The 12,863-nt window shown below is 41.1% G+C and overlaps 2 protein-coding genes across 2 annotated transcripts in view; one reads left to right on the forward strand and one right to left on the reverse strand.

The window, feature by feature from the left end:
- Positions 1-2,195, forward strand: part of SRPR (signal recognition particle receptor (docking protein)) — a 5,363-nt gene extending 3,168 nt beyond the window's left edge. Inside the window, exons 2-8 of the mRNA XM_006900861.1 lie at positions 3-121; positions 261-347; positions 647-819; positions 909-1,122; positions 1,563-1,726; positions 1,814-1,912; positions 2,067-2,195. Of these exons, the coding sequence (XP_006900923.1) occupies positions 3-121; positions 261-347; positions 647-819; positions 909-1,122; positions 1,563-1,726; positions 1,814-1,912; positions 2,067-2,195 (985 nt within the window). The remainder of the gene's footprint in view (positions 1-2; positions 122-260; positions 348-646; positions 820-908; positions 1,123-1,562; positions 1,727-1,813; positions 1,913-2,066) is intronic.
- A 1,602-nt stretch (positions 2,196-3,797) lies between these two features.
- The window catches only part of FAM118B (family with sequence similarity 118, member B), an 89,752-nt gene continuing 80,686 nt past the window's right edge, over positions 3,798-12,863 (reverse strand). The window contains exons 5-8 of the mRNA XM_006900862.1: positions 10,425-10,710; positions 8,196-8,198; positions 4,044-4,100; positions 3,798-3,814 (exon numbers count right to left, since the gene is read on the reverse strand). Of these exons, the coding sequence (XP_006900924.1) occupies positions 3,798-3,814; positions 4,044-4,100; positions 8,196-8,198; positions 10,425-10,710 (363 nt within the window). The remainder of the gene's footprint in view (positions 3,815-4,043; positions 4,101-8,195; positions 8,199-10,424; positions 10,711-12,863) is intronic.

Here is a 12,863-nt window from a genome sequence, read left to right on the forward strand (position 1 = left end):
AGTTCTGCAAAGGGGACCCTGGGTGGCATGTTTGGAATGCTAAAGGGCCTCGTGGGTTCAAAGAGTTTGAGTCGTGAAGACATGGAGTCAGTGCTGGACAAGATGCGGGATCACCTCATTGGTGAGTTCAGAGCTGGGCCTGACTGAGCTGTTTATGGGGTAGGGATGTTCTGCAAGCAAAAATAGCAGATTCCTCACTTGTACCCTAAAGATTGTTTCTGGCATGGCACTCACACTATGTCTTTCCTCTCTGTCTTCAGCTAAGAATGTCGCGGCAGATATTGCAGCCCAGCTCTGTGAATCTGTCGCTAACAAGCTGGAAGGGAAGGTGATGGGAACATTTAGTAGTAAGTGTCTCACTAAACTAGACCCTGTTAAAGGGTTGTGCAGACTGAGAGGGGGGAAAGCATAGGTCTCCAATCTTATGAATTATGTGACTTCTGACAAATTCTGCAATTGCTGTTACACAACCTAAATCTTTATTAAAAGAATTGTTGGGAGGAGATATTTGTGGGAGAACAGTGAGACACATCTGGATTCCTGAGACAATGCTAGCATCATTCAGATCCTAGTCCCCTCAGAACTGAAAGGTGTTGGGCATTCTTGGACCAACTTCCTTGGGATTCATGGATGCCCCTGCCCCCAGCAGTGACATCTACAGTGAAGCAAGCTCTACAAGAGTCCCTCGTGCAGATTCTGCAGCCACAGCGTCGTGTGGACATGCTCCGGGACATCATGGATGCCCAGCGTCGCCAGCGCCCCTATGTTGTCACCTTCTGTGGCGTTAATGGAGTGGGGAAGTCCACTAATCTTGCCAAGGTAGGTGCATGTCTCCTGCCTACTTCATTTCCAGTGTCTTAGCAAGTCTGGTTCTAAATGACAGTTCCCCTCTCCCTTTCTTGGCACAGATTTCTTTCTGGTTGTTGGAGAATGGCTTTAGTGTCCTCATTGCTGCCTGTGACACATTTCGTGCAGGGGCTGTGGAACAGCTGCGCACACACACCCGGCGCCTGAGTGCCCTACACCCACCCAAGAATCACAATGGCCGCACTATGGTGCAGCTGTTTGAAAAGGGCTATGGCAAGGATGCTGCCGGCATTGCGATGGAAGCTATTGCTTTTGGTACTGTGCATGGGAAACGAGCAGTTGGGGTTTCTTTGGGCCCCTTTTCCACTTTGAGTTCCTTGGAATTTGCAGAGGATCAGGGTTAGCATGCAGCGTGCTGTCATGTGCCTTTGGAACTGACACTCCTCCCATGGAGTAGCTGGTCGATTAAGTCACTCCTTATCACTAGAGCACCAGAGCACTTAAATAATAGAAAGTTTTGCCATGCTCTGCTTTGGGGTAATTAATACATGTACCTAAGTTAGGTGGCCTTTATTTACCATATTGCCATGCTGATCCTCTGTATCCTTGGAGAAGAGTTGTTTTGTTTTCCCATGTTACCTTTTAACCAAATCCAGAACCAGTTAACAGAGGTGAATACAGCCAGGCTAGGAAGCTGGAAGTGAGGCTGGGTGATAGAGTCCAAGTGTTGAGTTGACCATTTTCTCTCCCTCCAGCACGTAACCAAGGCTTCGATGTGGTGCTGGTTGATACAGCTGGCCGCATGCAAGACAATGTCCCCCTGATGACTGCACTGGCCAAGCTCATTACTGTAAATACACCGGACTTGGTGCTGTTTGTGGGGGAGGCCTTAGTAGGCAACGAGGCCGTGGATCAGCTGGTGAGAGCTAAGGCCTGGTTTCCTGTCCAGCCTCAGCCGTGGCCATTTATGTAGTGCTTATACTTACACCACCTCCTTCTTTTATAGGTCAAGTTCAACAGAGCCCTGGCTGACCATTCTATGGCTCAAACACCTCGGCTCATTGATGGCATTGTCCTTACTAAATTTGATACCATTGATGACAAGGTAAATAGGATGTGATCACTGGAGAAGGGAGTGTAGGGTGGTGAGGGAGTGCTGTTGTTTCACAAAGGAGCTAGCCGAATTAGCTCTAAAGCATTCTGCTAAGGGGGGTGAATGAAAAGGAGAGTTGACTGGGTATCCCCTTTCTACACTTTAGGTGGGAGCTGCTATATCTATGACGTACATCACAAGCAAGCCCATAGTCTTTGTGGGTACTGGCCAGACCTACTGTGACCTACGCAGTCTCAACGCCAAGGCTGTGGTGGCTGCCCTCATGAAGGCTTAATACGACTCTTGCCTGATACCAAATCACCGCTTTCCCCAAACTCCTATTTATGTATTGAAAATGTGCTTTAGAGTATTTGGGCAGCTTATCTTCAGTGTAGTTAAAAGGCAGAATGAGGGCAGAAATAGGGTCAGGCTCCTCCTGACCCTATTTGCTGTCCAGCCTCCATCTGCAGGGCTGGAGGGTCTAACCTTGTCATAGTGCACCTACACCCCTGAACTCTATCCTCCAGCTCTGGCCTCACTCTGCCTCCAGATTCTCTTCTCTCTATAGCTTGGATCAGTGGTTGAAAGCTCTGCGGTGTGATTAGTGATCTGTAAGAGACAGTGAGCCAGCTCTGGGTCTTGACTGGCACCTCTAGGATCCTTTCAGGTCCCTGGGTCCAGGATGACACCCACCTCACTGGCAGTGTGCGGCCTGTTCTTAATTGCTGCTAATTTTGATGACTCTCCCCAAAGCATTGGCTGGGCCAGGGTGATGTGTTACAGATAAGAGAGAGATGATGCCTACTTTCACCAGAAATAGGAGCTGAGCTGCAGTGTTGCATTGGACTTCTTAGCTTGTCTTCCTTACATCTAGAAAGCAGATGTAAACTTTGCATGGCCCTCTTCCTGGGAGAAAACCAACAAAGGGTTTCTGTTGCCCAACTCCCCAGCCTATTCTTCACCCCGAGTGGATCCTGGCTTTCCTCACTCTACAGTGCCTGGTAGATAAGTGCTATGTTGACAGATATACATCTCTTGTTAAGACTTGTCTTAAAGCTTGGTATTACAGATGTGGTATTAGTGCAATAAGGTGAAGGCTATCTGGCCAGAGGAAAAAATAATTTATATTAAGAAAATAAATTTCGTAATTAAATTGCCATTTAGTTCTTGGTTTCCACATGACGTTGATCTGGGTTATGAAAAGGATAATGATCCTTAAACCAAACTCAGTACAGCCCTGTCACTGGGTTTCTGGGCTGTAAAGACTCATAATTCACCTGTGGAACAGCTGCTGGGTTTAAACTACTGACCCTTCTGTTCACCCAGCACCAAGCGCTCACACCTCCCCCCCCTTTTAAGTGTCCTAGGGGAAATGAAACTGCAAATTGTTCATGCAGTGATGCAGTAGGATTTTTCCAGAGGCAATGAAAAGTGGAGCTAAAATGCTCAAAAGTAAATGAACAGGCTTTTAATACAGCTCAGTTATGTAAAATACTGTATACTGTAAAAGAGCTACAAAACTAGAGCTTCAAGTCATATTTTAAAAAAGCCATTGATCCTAACTGAAAAACTTGAGTAAGGAGTATAAAACTGCAGCAAGGCCCGTGGTAACTCCATGGCTTCTAGATGTTAGTCCTTCAAGCAGAGCTGCAGCCACGACCAGTGTCTGGTTGGCTGTGTGGACACAAGCATGTGCAGCCTGGAGTCCTCTTGTCTCAGGCACTCTGAACAGGCAGTAGAACATCAAGAACTAGCCAACATGAAGGAGTAAGCTGGACCCTGATTTTCAACCTTTGGGTTTGGTGGTACTTGAGTGGATTCTTGGAAATTGGCTTGTTAAACACTGTCCGTGGTAGGACCTCACAGATTGGTCAGTGGTGATTTCTGTAGCTGTTTTTCATATGCTAATATTGCCTGTGGAAGGAGGAAAAAGAGAAAGGAGTTTTATAAAACAGGTCTACAAGGCGAAATCTTCAGATATTTTAATGTCTTATAAATCAATACATAGGCTTCTAGGAATGCAGTAACAGACTTAAGAAAAAAGAATTTTTAAGAGTAGAGCTAAATAGGCAGTATTCTCAACATTTGTTACTAAGAAAATATCAGGAAGACATTTTCTGCAGATAAATAGAAAGTGGTATACCTCTTAATTCACTGTGTGCTGCAGATGAGCCATTTAGCTGACCTTCCTTTGCCATCCCTGTTAAGAAAGACTAGACATCAGTATTAGATGTTAAAGCGGTAGCAAGACAGTAAAAGAGAATGACTAGAAAGGAAAACCGTTGTAAGGAGTGAATCGGTGATGAGAATAAACTAGTGTTAACAATTGTGTATTAAAAGGGAAGTAAATTTCATTGCATACTCAAACTACTAATAAACAAAACAACAGTCCATGTATGTCATTTAACTTCAGAGAACAAGCTGAGGTAAAAATGCTCAAGTGAGCAAACTCAACCAAGCTGAAGAAGAACGAGTATTTCCATAATATAAAATGCATTAGACCTGCATTATCCCATAGGGTATCACTAGCCACAAATAGCTATTTAGTTTTAAACCATTAAAAAGGTGTTTGGGTTTTTTTTAAAAAAAAGTTAAAAAGTTTAAAAAACCCCAAAAACAACTATTAGAAAGTTTGTTCCTCACTCCTAACAGTTATACTTGGAAGTAATCCACAATTGCATGTATCTTACCTCTGGTATTGGATAGTAAAGATTATAAAATATTTTCATTGCAGAAGACTATTGGGCAGAACTGGGATGAATGACAATGTATCAAAATGAAAAAGAATAGAATTGAAAAATACAACCAAATATAAAGACATATCACACAAATATAAAACTGCTAATTACAAATGATTCACAAGGTAGAAATATACATCAATGAAGTAAGATTGAAGATGTATTCACTGCAATGTTACAACCAAAAGAGATGGAAAACAAAAATTAGAAAATTACATAACATTGAAGAATAACAGGCAAATTACAACATACATACTAGAATATAGCAGCTGTATGCAAACCAAAGTCATGATAAGATGGCAATAATGAAAATATGAACCAAATCTATATGCATACTTTGTTTACAACTATGAAAAACAGTTGGGCTAATTCCAGTTTACTGGAATTAAAAGAAAATTCTGTTCCCCATTACTTAATTATTCAGAAATTAAACTACTACTTGGTTTTAAAAAAACCAGTTAAGAGGACATTTCTGTTTAAGATCTATCTCAAGACAGTAATTTTAGGGCTTCAGCCTTTACAGGTCCAGAAAATCTAGAATCCATGGGAATTTGAAATTCTGCATCCTCCCCTTTTGTTGAATATTTTTCCCACTGACTCTTGATAAAAGTGCTCAAGAGGAATTAATGGTAGCGAGGCATCAACCAAGTTTTTCTGGTTCACAGAAAAGGAAGGGGACACAATTAACCACACATTTAATTTTCTATGGAAGATGTTCCAAAAGCCTTAGCAATCTGTATCTTTAGTGACAATAATCTATTCTTTGCTGAGGATTTTTCTGATGCCCTACAGTGTATCGGATTCTTAAACTCTGCTACCTGTGAGTAGGCTTTTCCATTGTAGAGAACTCTTTTGTCAACGCTCTCTAATTTATTATCTCTTTTGAAGTCTTCTACTTAAGAAATATGGTAAAATTTAAACAAAATCTTTCTGGACTGTGATTCCTGTTGTGCTAAATTTTTTCCCTAAAGTGTGAAATTCTGTCATTAGCTATGCAAGCTACCTACTAGCTTTCCCTCAAACTCTTAAGCTGCCATTAGAACATTTTGTATTTTTTAAAACCAAGGATTTTCTTTATAGCCAAAAATTTTTATTAGCATGCCCAACTGACTTTAGCTGATCAGTTTAAGGTAAAAAGTTTATTTCATTTTGAACCGTTAGGAGTGCAACACGTGATGGACTATACCACAGAGCTCCACTAAAATTTCATTTATAATCAGTTATGGTTATGCTTGTGTCTCTGTATTATTAGGCTAAAGCTGATGGTGGGAGGACTTCAGATAAGTTAGTTTGTTGTTGCCTAAGTTTTTTGAGGACAATTAAAAAAAAAACAACCCAAACATCAACACCCTAAGTTTAGGAGGACAATAAAAGTTTCTTTAAAAGACCATTAATCCAACTCATTAGAATTCAGCATTTGTGATCAAGACATTGACAGAAAAAAACCACAACCCTGACCAATTTCTTTAGAGAATGCACCATCAGCAGGGAAGCCTCCTAACAGTTATCACAGGAAGAGACATCTGGGGCAACCAACTCTGGAAACCTCTGGGCCCTTCCCTTTGACCACCATCTAAAAAGCCTGGGTTGATTCTAAGACTTTGTAAATGCTCTTTAAAGCACCTATGCCATCATTTTATCTCAACACTACCAATATCGGAATAAAGTGTATTTAAAAGATTCAAGCCTTCTATACCCAGTTGGCTTGTAGTGACACATAGCAGAACACCATAATTTTTCTGATTACAAAGCCATATGAAACGAGAGAGATGCACTGAGAATCTTAAAGGTCTTGTAGATACCTCCCCTTGCCCCCTTTTGTATTATGCAGATGACATAACTTGGCTTGCAGAAAGTGAAGGGGATTTGAAGCACTTCCTGCAGTCAGTATTGCAACACCATTGAGTTACATCTTGGCATATAGATGACTAAAATCCACATTACTGGACCAACAGGCAATGTGAAGACAGATGGAGAAAAGATTGAAGATTGCATTTTACTAGCAGTCAAGAAATTAAGATACGTTGCACTAAAAAAATCTCTTCTAAGTTCCAAAGAACAATGATGCCAGTTCAAAGACTAAAATGCTCCTGATTTAAACCATATTTCCAGTTGCTTCCATGCATTTGAAAGTTGGACAATGAACAAACTGAAGAATACTAAATGTCTTTGACTTACGGTGTTGGAGAAGAGCACTGAATAGCCCAGGTCTTTAAAGAACTGCAACCTGGGTGCTCCCTGGAGCAAGGATGGCCAAACTTCTCACTTCCTTGGGGCATGTTGTTAGGATGGGCATCATGCTTGAAAAGGTGGAGGGTCAGCAAGAGAGAGAGAGACCCTCAGATCATGGGACAGTGACTGACAGGGCCCGAGTGTAGTGAAGTTTGTGAGGATGGAGCAGGTCAGATCTGTTCAGAGTTGCTGCAGTGCACCTACCAACTACCCAATCCTAAATCTCATTTGTATTTTTTGGTGTAGTCTTAGTGCCTAGTTCTAGAGTGGAGGCTTGCTTTAGCAAAGTGAGCTCAGTTTCTTTACTAGCAGCTGTGTACGTGGTCAGAAGGTAGTAGTCCATGGAAAAGGGTCAGAGAAAAAGAGGACTTTCAATGGGCTTTCCCACAGCAAAGACAGTATGGTGTGGAACAGGGCAAGGTTTTTTGATCATAGCTAGCACAACATCCCCCCTCCCCCAGCTCCTTATAAGTGACTGGCTGAGCGCATAACACAACATCTAATTCAGCCTCACTGTCATTTTTATGTGTGCGGTTCCACCCCCTTTAAAAGATACCTTTCTAATATATACTGTTGATATCATATCATCCCAATCTTAAATTTAATTCCAAGTCCAAAATGTTGTGGGGAAAAGTTCCTCTTCCTCTGTGGCTCTATATCACTCAAATTCTGACATACAGAGATCCTCCACTGGGTTTCCAAGGCTCTATAAGTTGTAATGGAAGGAGGACAGCCCATCTTTCTCCCATGTAGCCACTGGTGGATTCTAACAGCTGGAGACTTGAGGCCTTTGGTTTCACAGCACAACACACTACAGACTTAGGAGTTCCCTTCTGTGAAATCCAGAATAAAAATAAACTGTTTCTAAAGTACAATGGATTAAGTTCAATGTCAAGAAGACAAACATTCTCACCACTGCCAATTGGCAGCACTATGAAAGATGGAGAAGAGACTGAGGTTAATTTCAGCTTGCCTGGTTCTACAGTCAACACTTGACACCAGCATTCAGGAAATGAAAAGATTACTGCATTAGGAAAATCTGCTCTCAGGGATCTCTCCAAAGTGCTAAAGAGAAATTATGTCAGTCTAGAAACTAAGGTGCATCTGATCCAGGCCATGGTCTTCTCAGCTACTTGCTATGCATCAGAGAGCTGGACAGTGACTATGGATGACAGCAGAAGAATTGCTGCCTATGGACTGCCAGGAGAAAAATTAGGTCTGTCTTGGAGAGGGTGAAACCAAGCTGGTCCTTGGAGGCAAGGATTTTGAAGTTCTTGGTGGGTCAGAGATGATGAAGTTGGCTCAGGATAGGGCTGGGTTCAGACCTGCTGTACATAAGGTCACTATGAGTAGCAAGTGACTTGACAGCACCTAACAACAACATACATACTTTGGGGACGTGACCAGGTGTCTGGAGAAACACGTTTGGAAGCGTGGAGGGACAGCATAGGAGAGGAAGCCCTCAGATGAGATGGATTGACAGGGTAATGGGGATGGGTGTGTCAGAGATAGTAACACTGGTTCAGGATAGGGCAGGGCTCAGAGCTCCCGTACACAGGGTCACTATAAGTCACAGGCAATCAGATGGCACATAGCAACACACACAGCAAAGTACAGTGGTAGAACGAGGCAGACTTTTATTACAAATGGGAAAAAGATCAGGTACTAAGTTAAGTCCAAACATTAAGGAGAACAACTTAAACTAGCTCCCAGGGCTTGAAAAGAATTTCCAGGTTCCTGTGGTGAGTGGTGGTCTTATAGTCCTGGACATACCTTCTGTTTTCAGATCTACCTTCTAGGCAAGGCCATACTTTGGACCCAAGGTGAAGATCTGATTCTTTCAGACCCAGCAGGCTATGGTTCCACCCTTTACTTAACCATCTGCACAGCCTCTTGTGGTACAACACTCCTCACTTCTGAAGCATCAGAGAATTGCCTGTACAGTCCATTATTCCACCACCAATGATTTTATGGTCATCTCAGCTTTTTGTGGTGGTGTTAGGTGCTGTCCTGTCATGAGATGGTTTCAAACCTTTCTAGCCTCTACATTCATTACTCAATTAGAAAATAGTTGCCACATTTTAGGTATTCGTAAGAACAGCAACCTACACTTTGGTATCAAATTCTATTTTAGTTATTTAGTGCAGTTATAATAGAAGTTTGACAGAAATGTGGTTTTATCAGAAATTTATGAGAAGTTCAAGTTTAGAAAGTGTCGAGTGGTCGCCCTAACCACTGACTTGAATCCTTCAGTAAGAGTTACCAAGTAGAACTGAAAACGTTTCCTCTCCCTTTTGTTTATAAATGTAAAACAAACTTGAAAAAAAAAATCTCAGATTCTCTTTATGGCACAGGGTGAATAACAGCTAATTTAGTAAATGCCACTCCAGATATTCCTTTACTTGTCTTCATGTGTTGCCTGTAACTCCCAAGGAGCCTATGCACAACAGCTCTGAACCTTTCCCTCTCTTGAGCCAATCTCATTTGTCTTTGACACAGCTACCCCATTATCCCAGTCACTGAGTCAATTCATCTCATCCAGGGTCATCATCTTCTGCACTGTCCCTCCACCCTTATAAGCATGATGTCTCTCTCTGAGGACTGGTCCTTTAAAATCCTTGCCTCCAAGAAGCAGCTTGGTTTCATAAACATATATAAATGTAAGTATAATTTTATATAAATGGAACCAATTATTATTTTTTTAACCAATTATGTTATGGCCTGTTTTTTTCCCCCCCTTCACTCGTAAAATCTTTTTATGGTAATAAAAACACAAACATTTCTGCATCACGTATTGGCATTTCTGCAGAATCCCACAGAATCTGGAACATTTTAGGTTGCTTCAAGTTTTGTGTTTTTTTTTACATAATATATAACACCAATTATGTTCTAAGATACATATATTTATGAAACTGTTCCAATATCACTTTAGCTGAAATTTCTCTTAAGTTATATAGATTGAGATTTTTTTTTTAATTTTTAAAAATTATTATTCATTTCAGTGATCATCTACAGAGATTTTGGAATTCCATTCATTCATTGCTGCACTTTTCTCCCCACCCCCAGTTTGCCCCTCTCCTTGAAAAGCAAGACAAACTCCTTCATTTGTACACAATCCCCTCTCCCACCCTGCACATAGATTGAGATTTCTGAGTCAGAGCTTTTAAATTTTGATATATACACTCAATTTTACTTAGAAAAATGGTCTTTACATTACTTTCTCACCAATAGTACACCTAAATAGTTCTATCCTCACATTTTTAACCAAAACTTTCCCCCCTAGCTATCTTCTCTGTTTTGTAAGTTCTCACCGTGTTTTGTTGATAACTATTGAGGATGAACATCTTAACCACATTTTTCCATTATTCTCACTTCTGTTTTCAAGTGCTAAAGTTTTAAAGTCCCTCCATTTCCTCTGCTATTCAAATGGTCTAATGTGAAGACTATGACCTCCCTTGGTTCTTTTTCTCATCTTGATAATTTTGCCACCTACCAAAAATACATAAATGGCTGATGAGCTACTGCTAATTCCTTAAGTTCAAAATGCACCTTACCTGATCTACCCCTTGTAGAGATCTCAAATGTCAGTCGCTTGAAATATTCGGGAAGATCGGCATATTCATTTCCATAAGAGATGACCTTAATCCCTTTGTCCAGCATGTTTTCTCGCAGCTTCTTGAACTCATCTACATCTCCTCTCCGAACCAGCATGAAATGTTCTAGGTCAGACTTATGCTTGACAGCCTCCAGGAAAAGGGCTTGGAAAGTGGTGTCGTCCACAGTCCAGCCACAACCCAGGAAGAGAAATGACTTGTTTTCATAGAGTTTCTGAATTTCTCTCTGGATGGAAAAAAACCCCTCAACATATCAGTAACATTGTGAACACACACAAGGCAAATCTGAAACATACAATCAACAGGCTCATGAAGGCTACACTTAGACCATGATGACAACTATCTAAGAGACCAGGGAGAGAAGAGGGAGTTAGGTAAGAGCTCGAAGAGGCTGAACTCCTATGTGGCAGTTACTAAAACTTGGTGCCTGGGTTCAAATTCCACTTTTACCTCACATTCTTTAAGTTCTCCAATCAGGGTTAACTAGGTTTGGCAATGATCTTGTACATCAGTGTGTATGTATATGTATGTGTATACACACACAACTGATAACTACTCTTTTTAGTTCATGTACTTGCTAAAATCCAAGATCTAAACCAATCTCAGTGAATATTCTTTCAGCCATTTGTCCACATGCACACAGCAGTGAAACACCAGTCTTTCTCCAGGAATGCACAGCCCTGGGCAAGCCTGGGCAAAGAGACCCTGTGCTGCCTTGTTCCTGCTCTCACACTTAACAAGCGTCCTTAATCCATGGTCTACTTCAGACCACATTTTACCATTTTCTGTGATTCTTCTGATATTTCATTATTTAAGATGTCTCTCCAATAGTCTTGAAGTACTGTCTAGGGTTCCTAAGTATAAAAAAGCTGTGCTGAGTCTTACGGAGAAATAAAAAAGATAAGCTTTGTTCAGGCATATGTTACAGTGCTGGTGACAACAAAATTCATGTTCACGAATCAACAATATGTATTATTAAAGCGTTATCTTTAAACAAAAAATACATAAAAAACCCTTTACGTATCTTTTAGAACATCACATTTTCTACTATGGCTAGTACAAGTATTGTTCCCACAGGATGCTTACATCCCCAAAAGATCTATGAGCTCTTTCACAAAGAAGCCTTCATTTTATCCTCAGCCTGATTTTTAAAAGCATTTTTCCGTTGAGCAACAAGTGTTTTATGAATTCAACAGAATCCTGTTATTCTTCGCTTAACATCTCTGCAGCGTATGTTCTGGTAGCAGCTGGTCACTAAAAAACTACCTAGACAGTTTTGCTATGCTGTTAATGTGTGCCATGGAATTGGTTCTGCTCCAGGGCAGATATACCCCTAGTGAATCCCAGGCTGACCTCTTCATAGGACTAGAAATAACATCATGTCCTGCGCCTTGTAAAAACAGCAGGACCACCTATCTTGGCTTGACCATCTGTTCTGCAGAAAACAACTCCAGGAAGCAGTATGCTAATGAATAGGGAGTGACCAAAGGTTTCTGAATCTTAGGAATGTGATACTGTTTTGTCTTCTTAAAATATAAGATATCCAGGAAGAGGTCTTTGTTTTGTGTGAATGTCTGGGAATGTTTGATCTACCAGTCAATATCTCGGACAAATAGGAGATAATGCGATTACCCCTGCAGGCATGTTCCTAAAACAGTGTATATCTACCTTTGCTGGAATATTAAACTTGCTATTTGTCATCAGCAATTAGCCTCTCCGCATCTTCATTTCAACCTGGTGCCTCCTTTTGACGGAATTCTCCCGACATATCGGGGCTGGGTCCCCGATAATTGGCACCTGGGCAGGACTGCTGAACACGGAGGGAAAACACTAAGGGATCCGTTAAAGTTGTAAAATAGGAACTTACTGATTTGCCTTCGGTGAGAAGAAGGGCGGAGATGGGGATTAATTAGGTAAAAACATTGTATGTGCACACTTTTCAGAATATGTTAAAAATCCGCGGTTTAAATCCAGTTCAATTCCCAACAACTTTATACTTTCAGCTTGTGGAGATTTGTTAGAGATACCTTAGACTCTAGGATTGAGATAAGTTGAAAGAAGAAGCTGAAAGTAATCATGCATGAGAAGCTGAATCGGGGATGGAGAAAAAAGGATGAGATTCCCCAGATATATATCCCTCCCTGGAGATAGGCATGGGAGGTGAGGAGTTATAGAACTAGATAAGGGAACTGCTCAAAATTGGCCTGCACCCCCAAACTCTGAAGTGTTTTTTAGCTCGAAAGCTGAGGATATGTTAGGGAAAGTCTTAGAAAAATTGGATAAGTTCAAAATGCAGCTCCTCCTTTTAATCCTAATTACAAAAAGTTAGAATATCAGCAGTCATCTAAATTTTTAGATTTTGCTAAGAAAGTCTGTGTC

The sequence above is a fragment of the Elephantulus edwardii genome, unplaced genomic scaffold (genome assembly GCF_000299155.1).
Source record: "Elephantulus edwardii isolate Elephantulus edwardi_28Jun2011 unplaced genomic scaffold, EleEdw1.0 scaffold00297, whole genome shotgun sequence".
NCBI classification, from domain to species: Eukaryota; Metazoa; Chordata; class Mammalia; order Macroscelidea; family Macroscelididae; genus Elephantulus; species Elephantulus edwardii.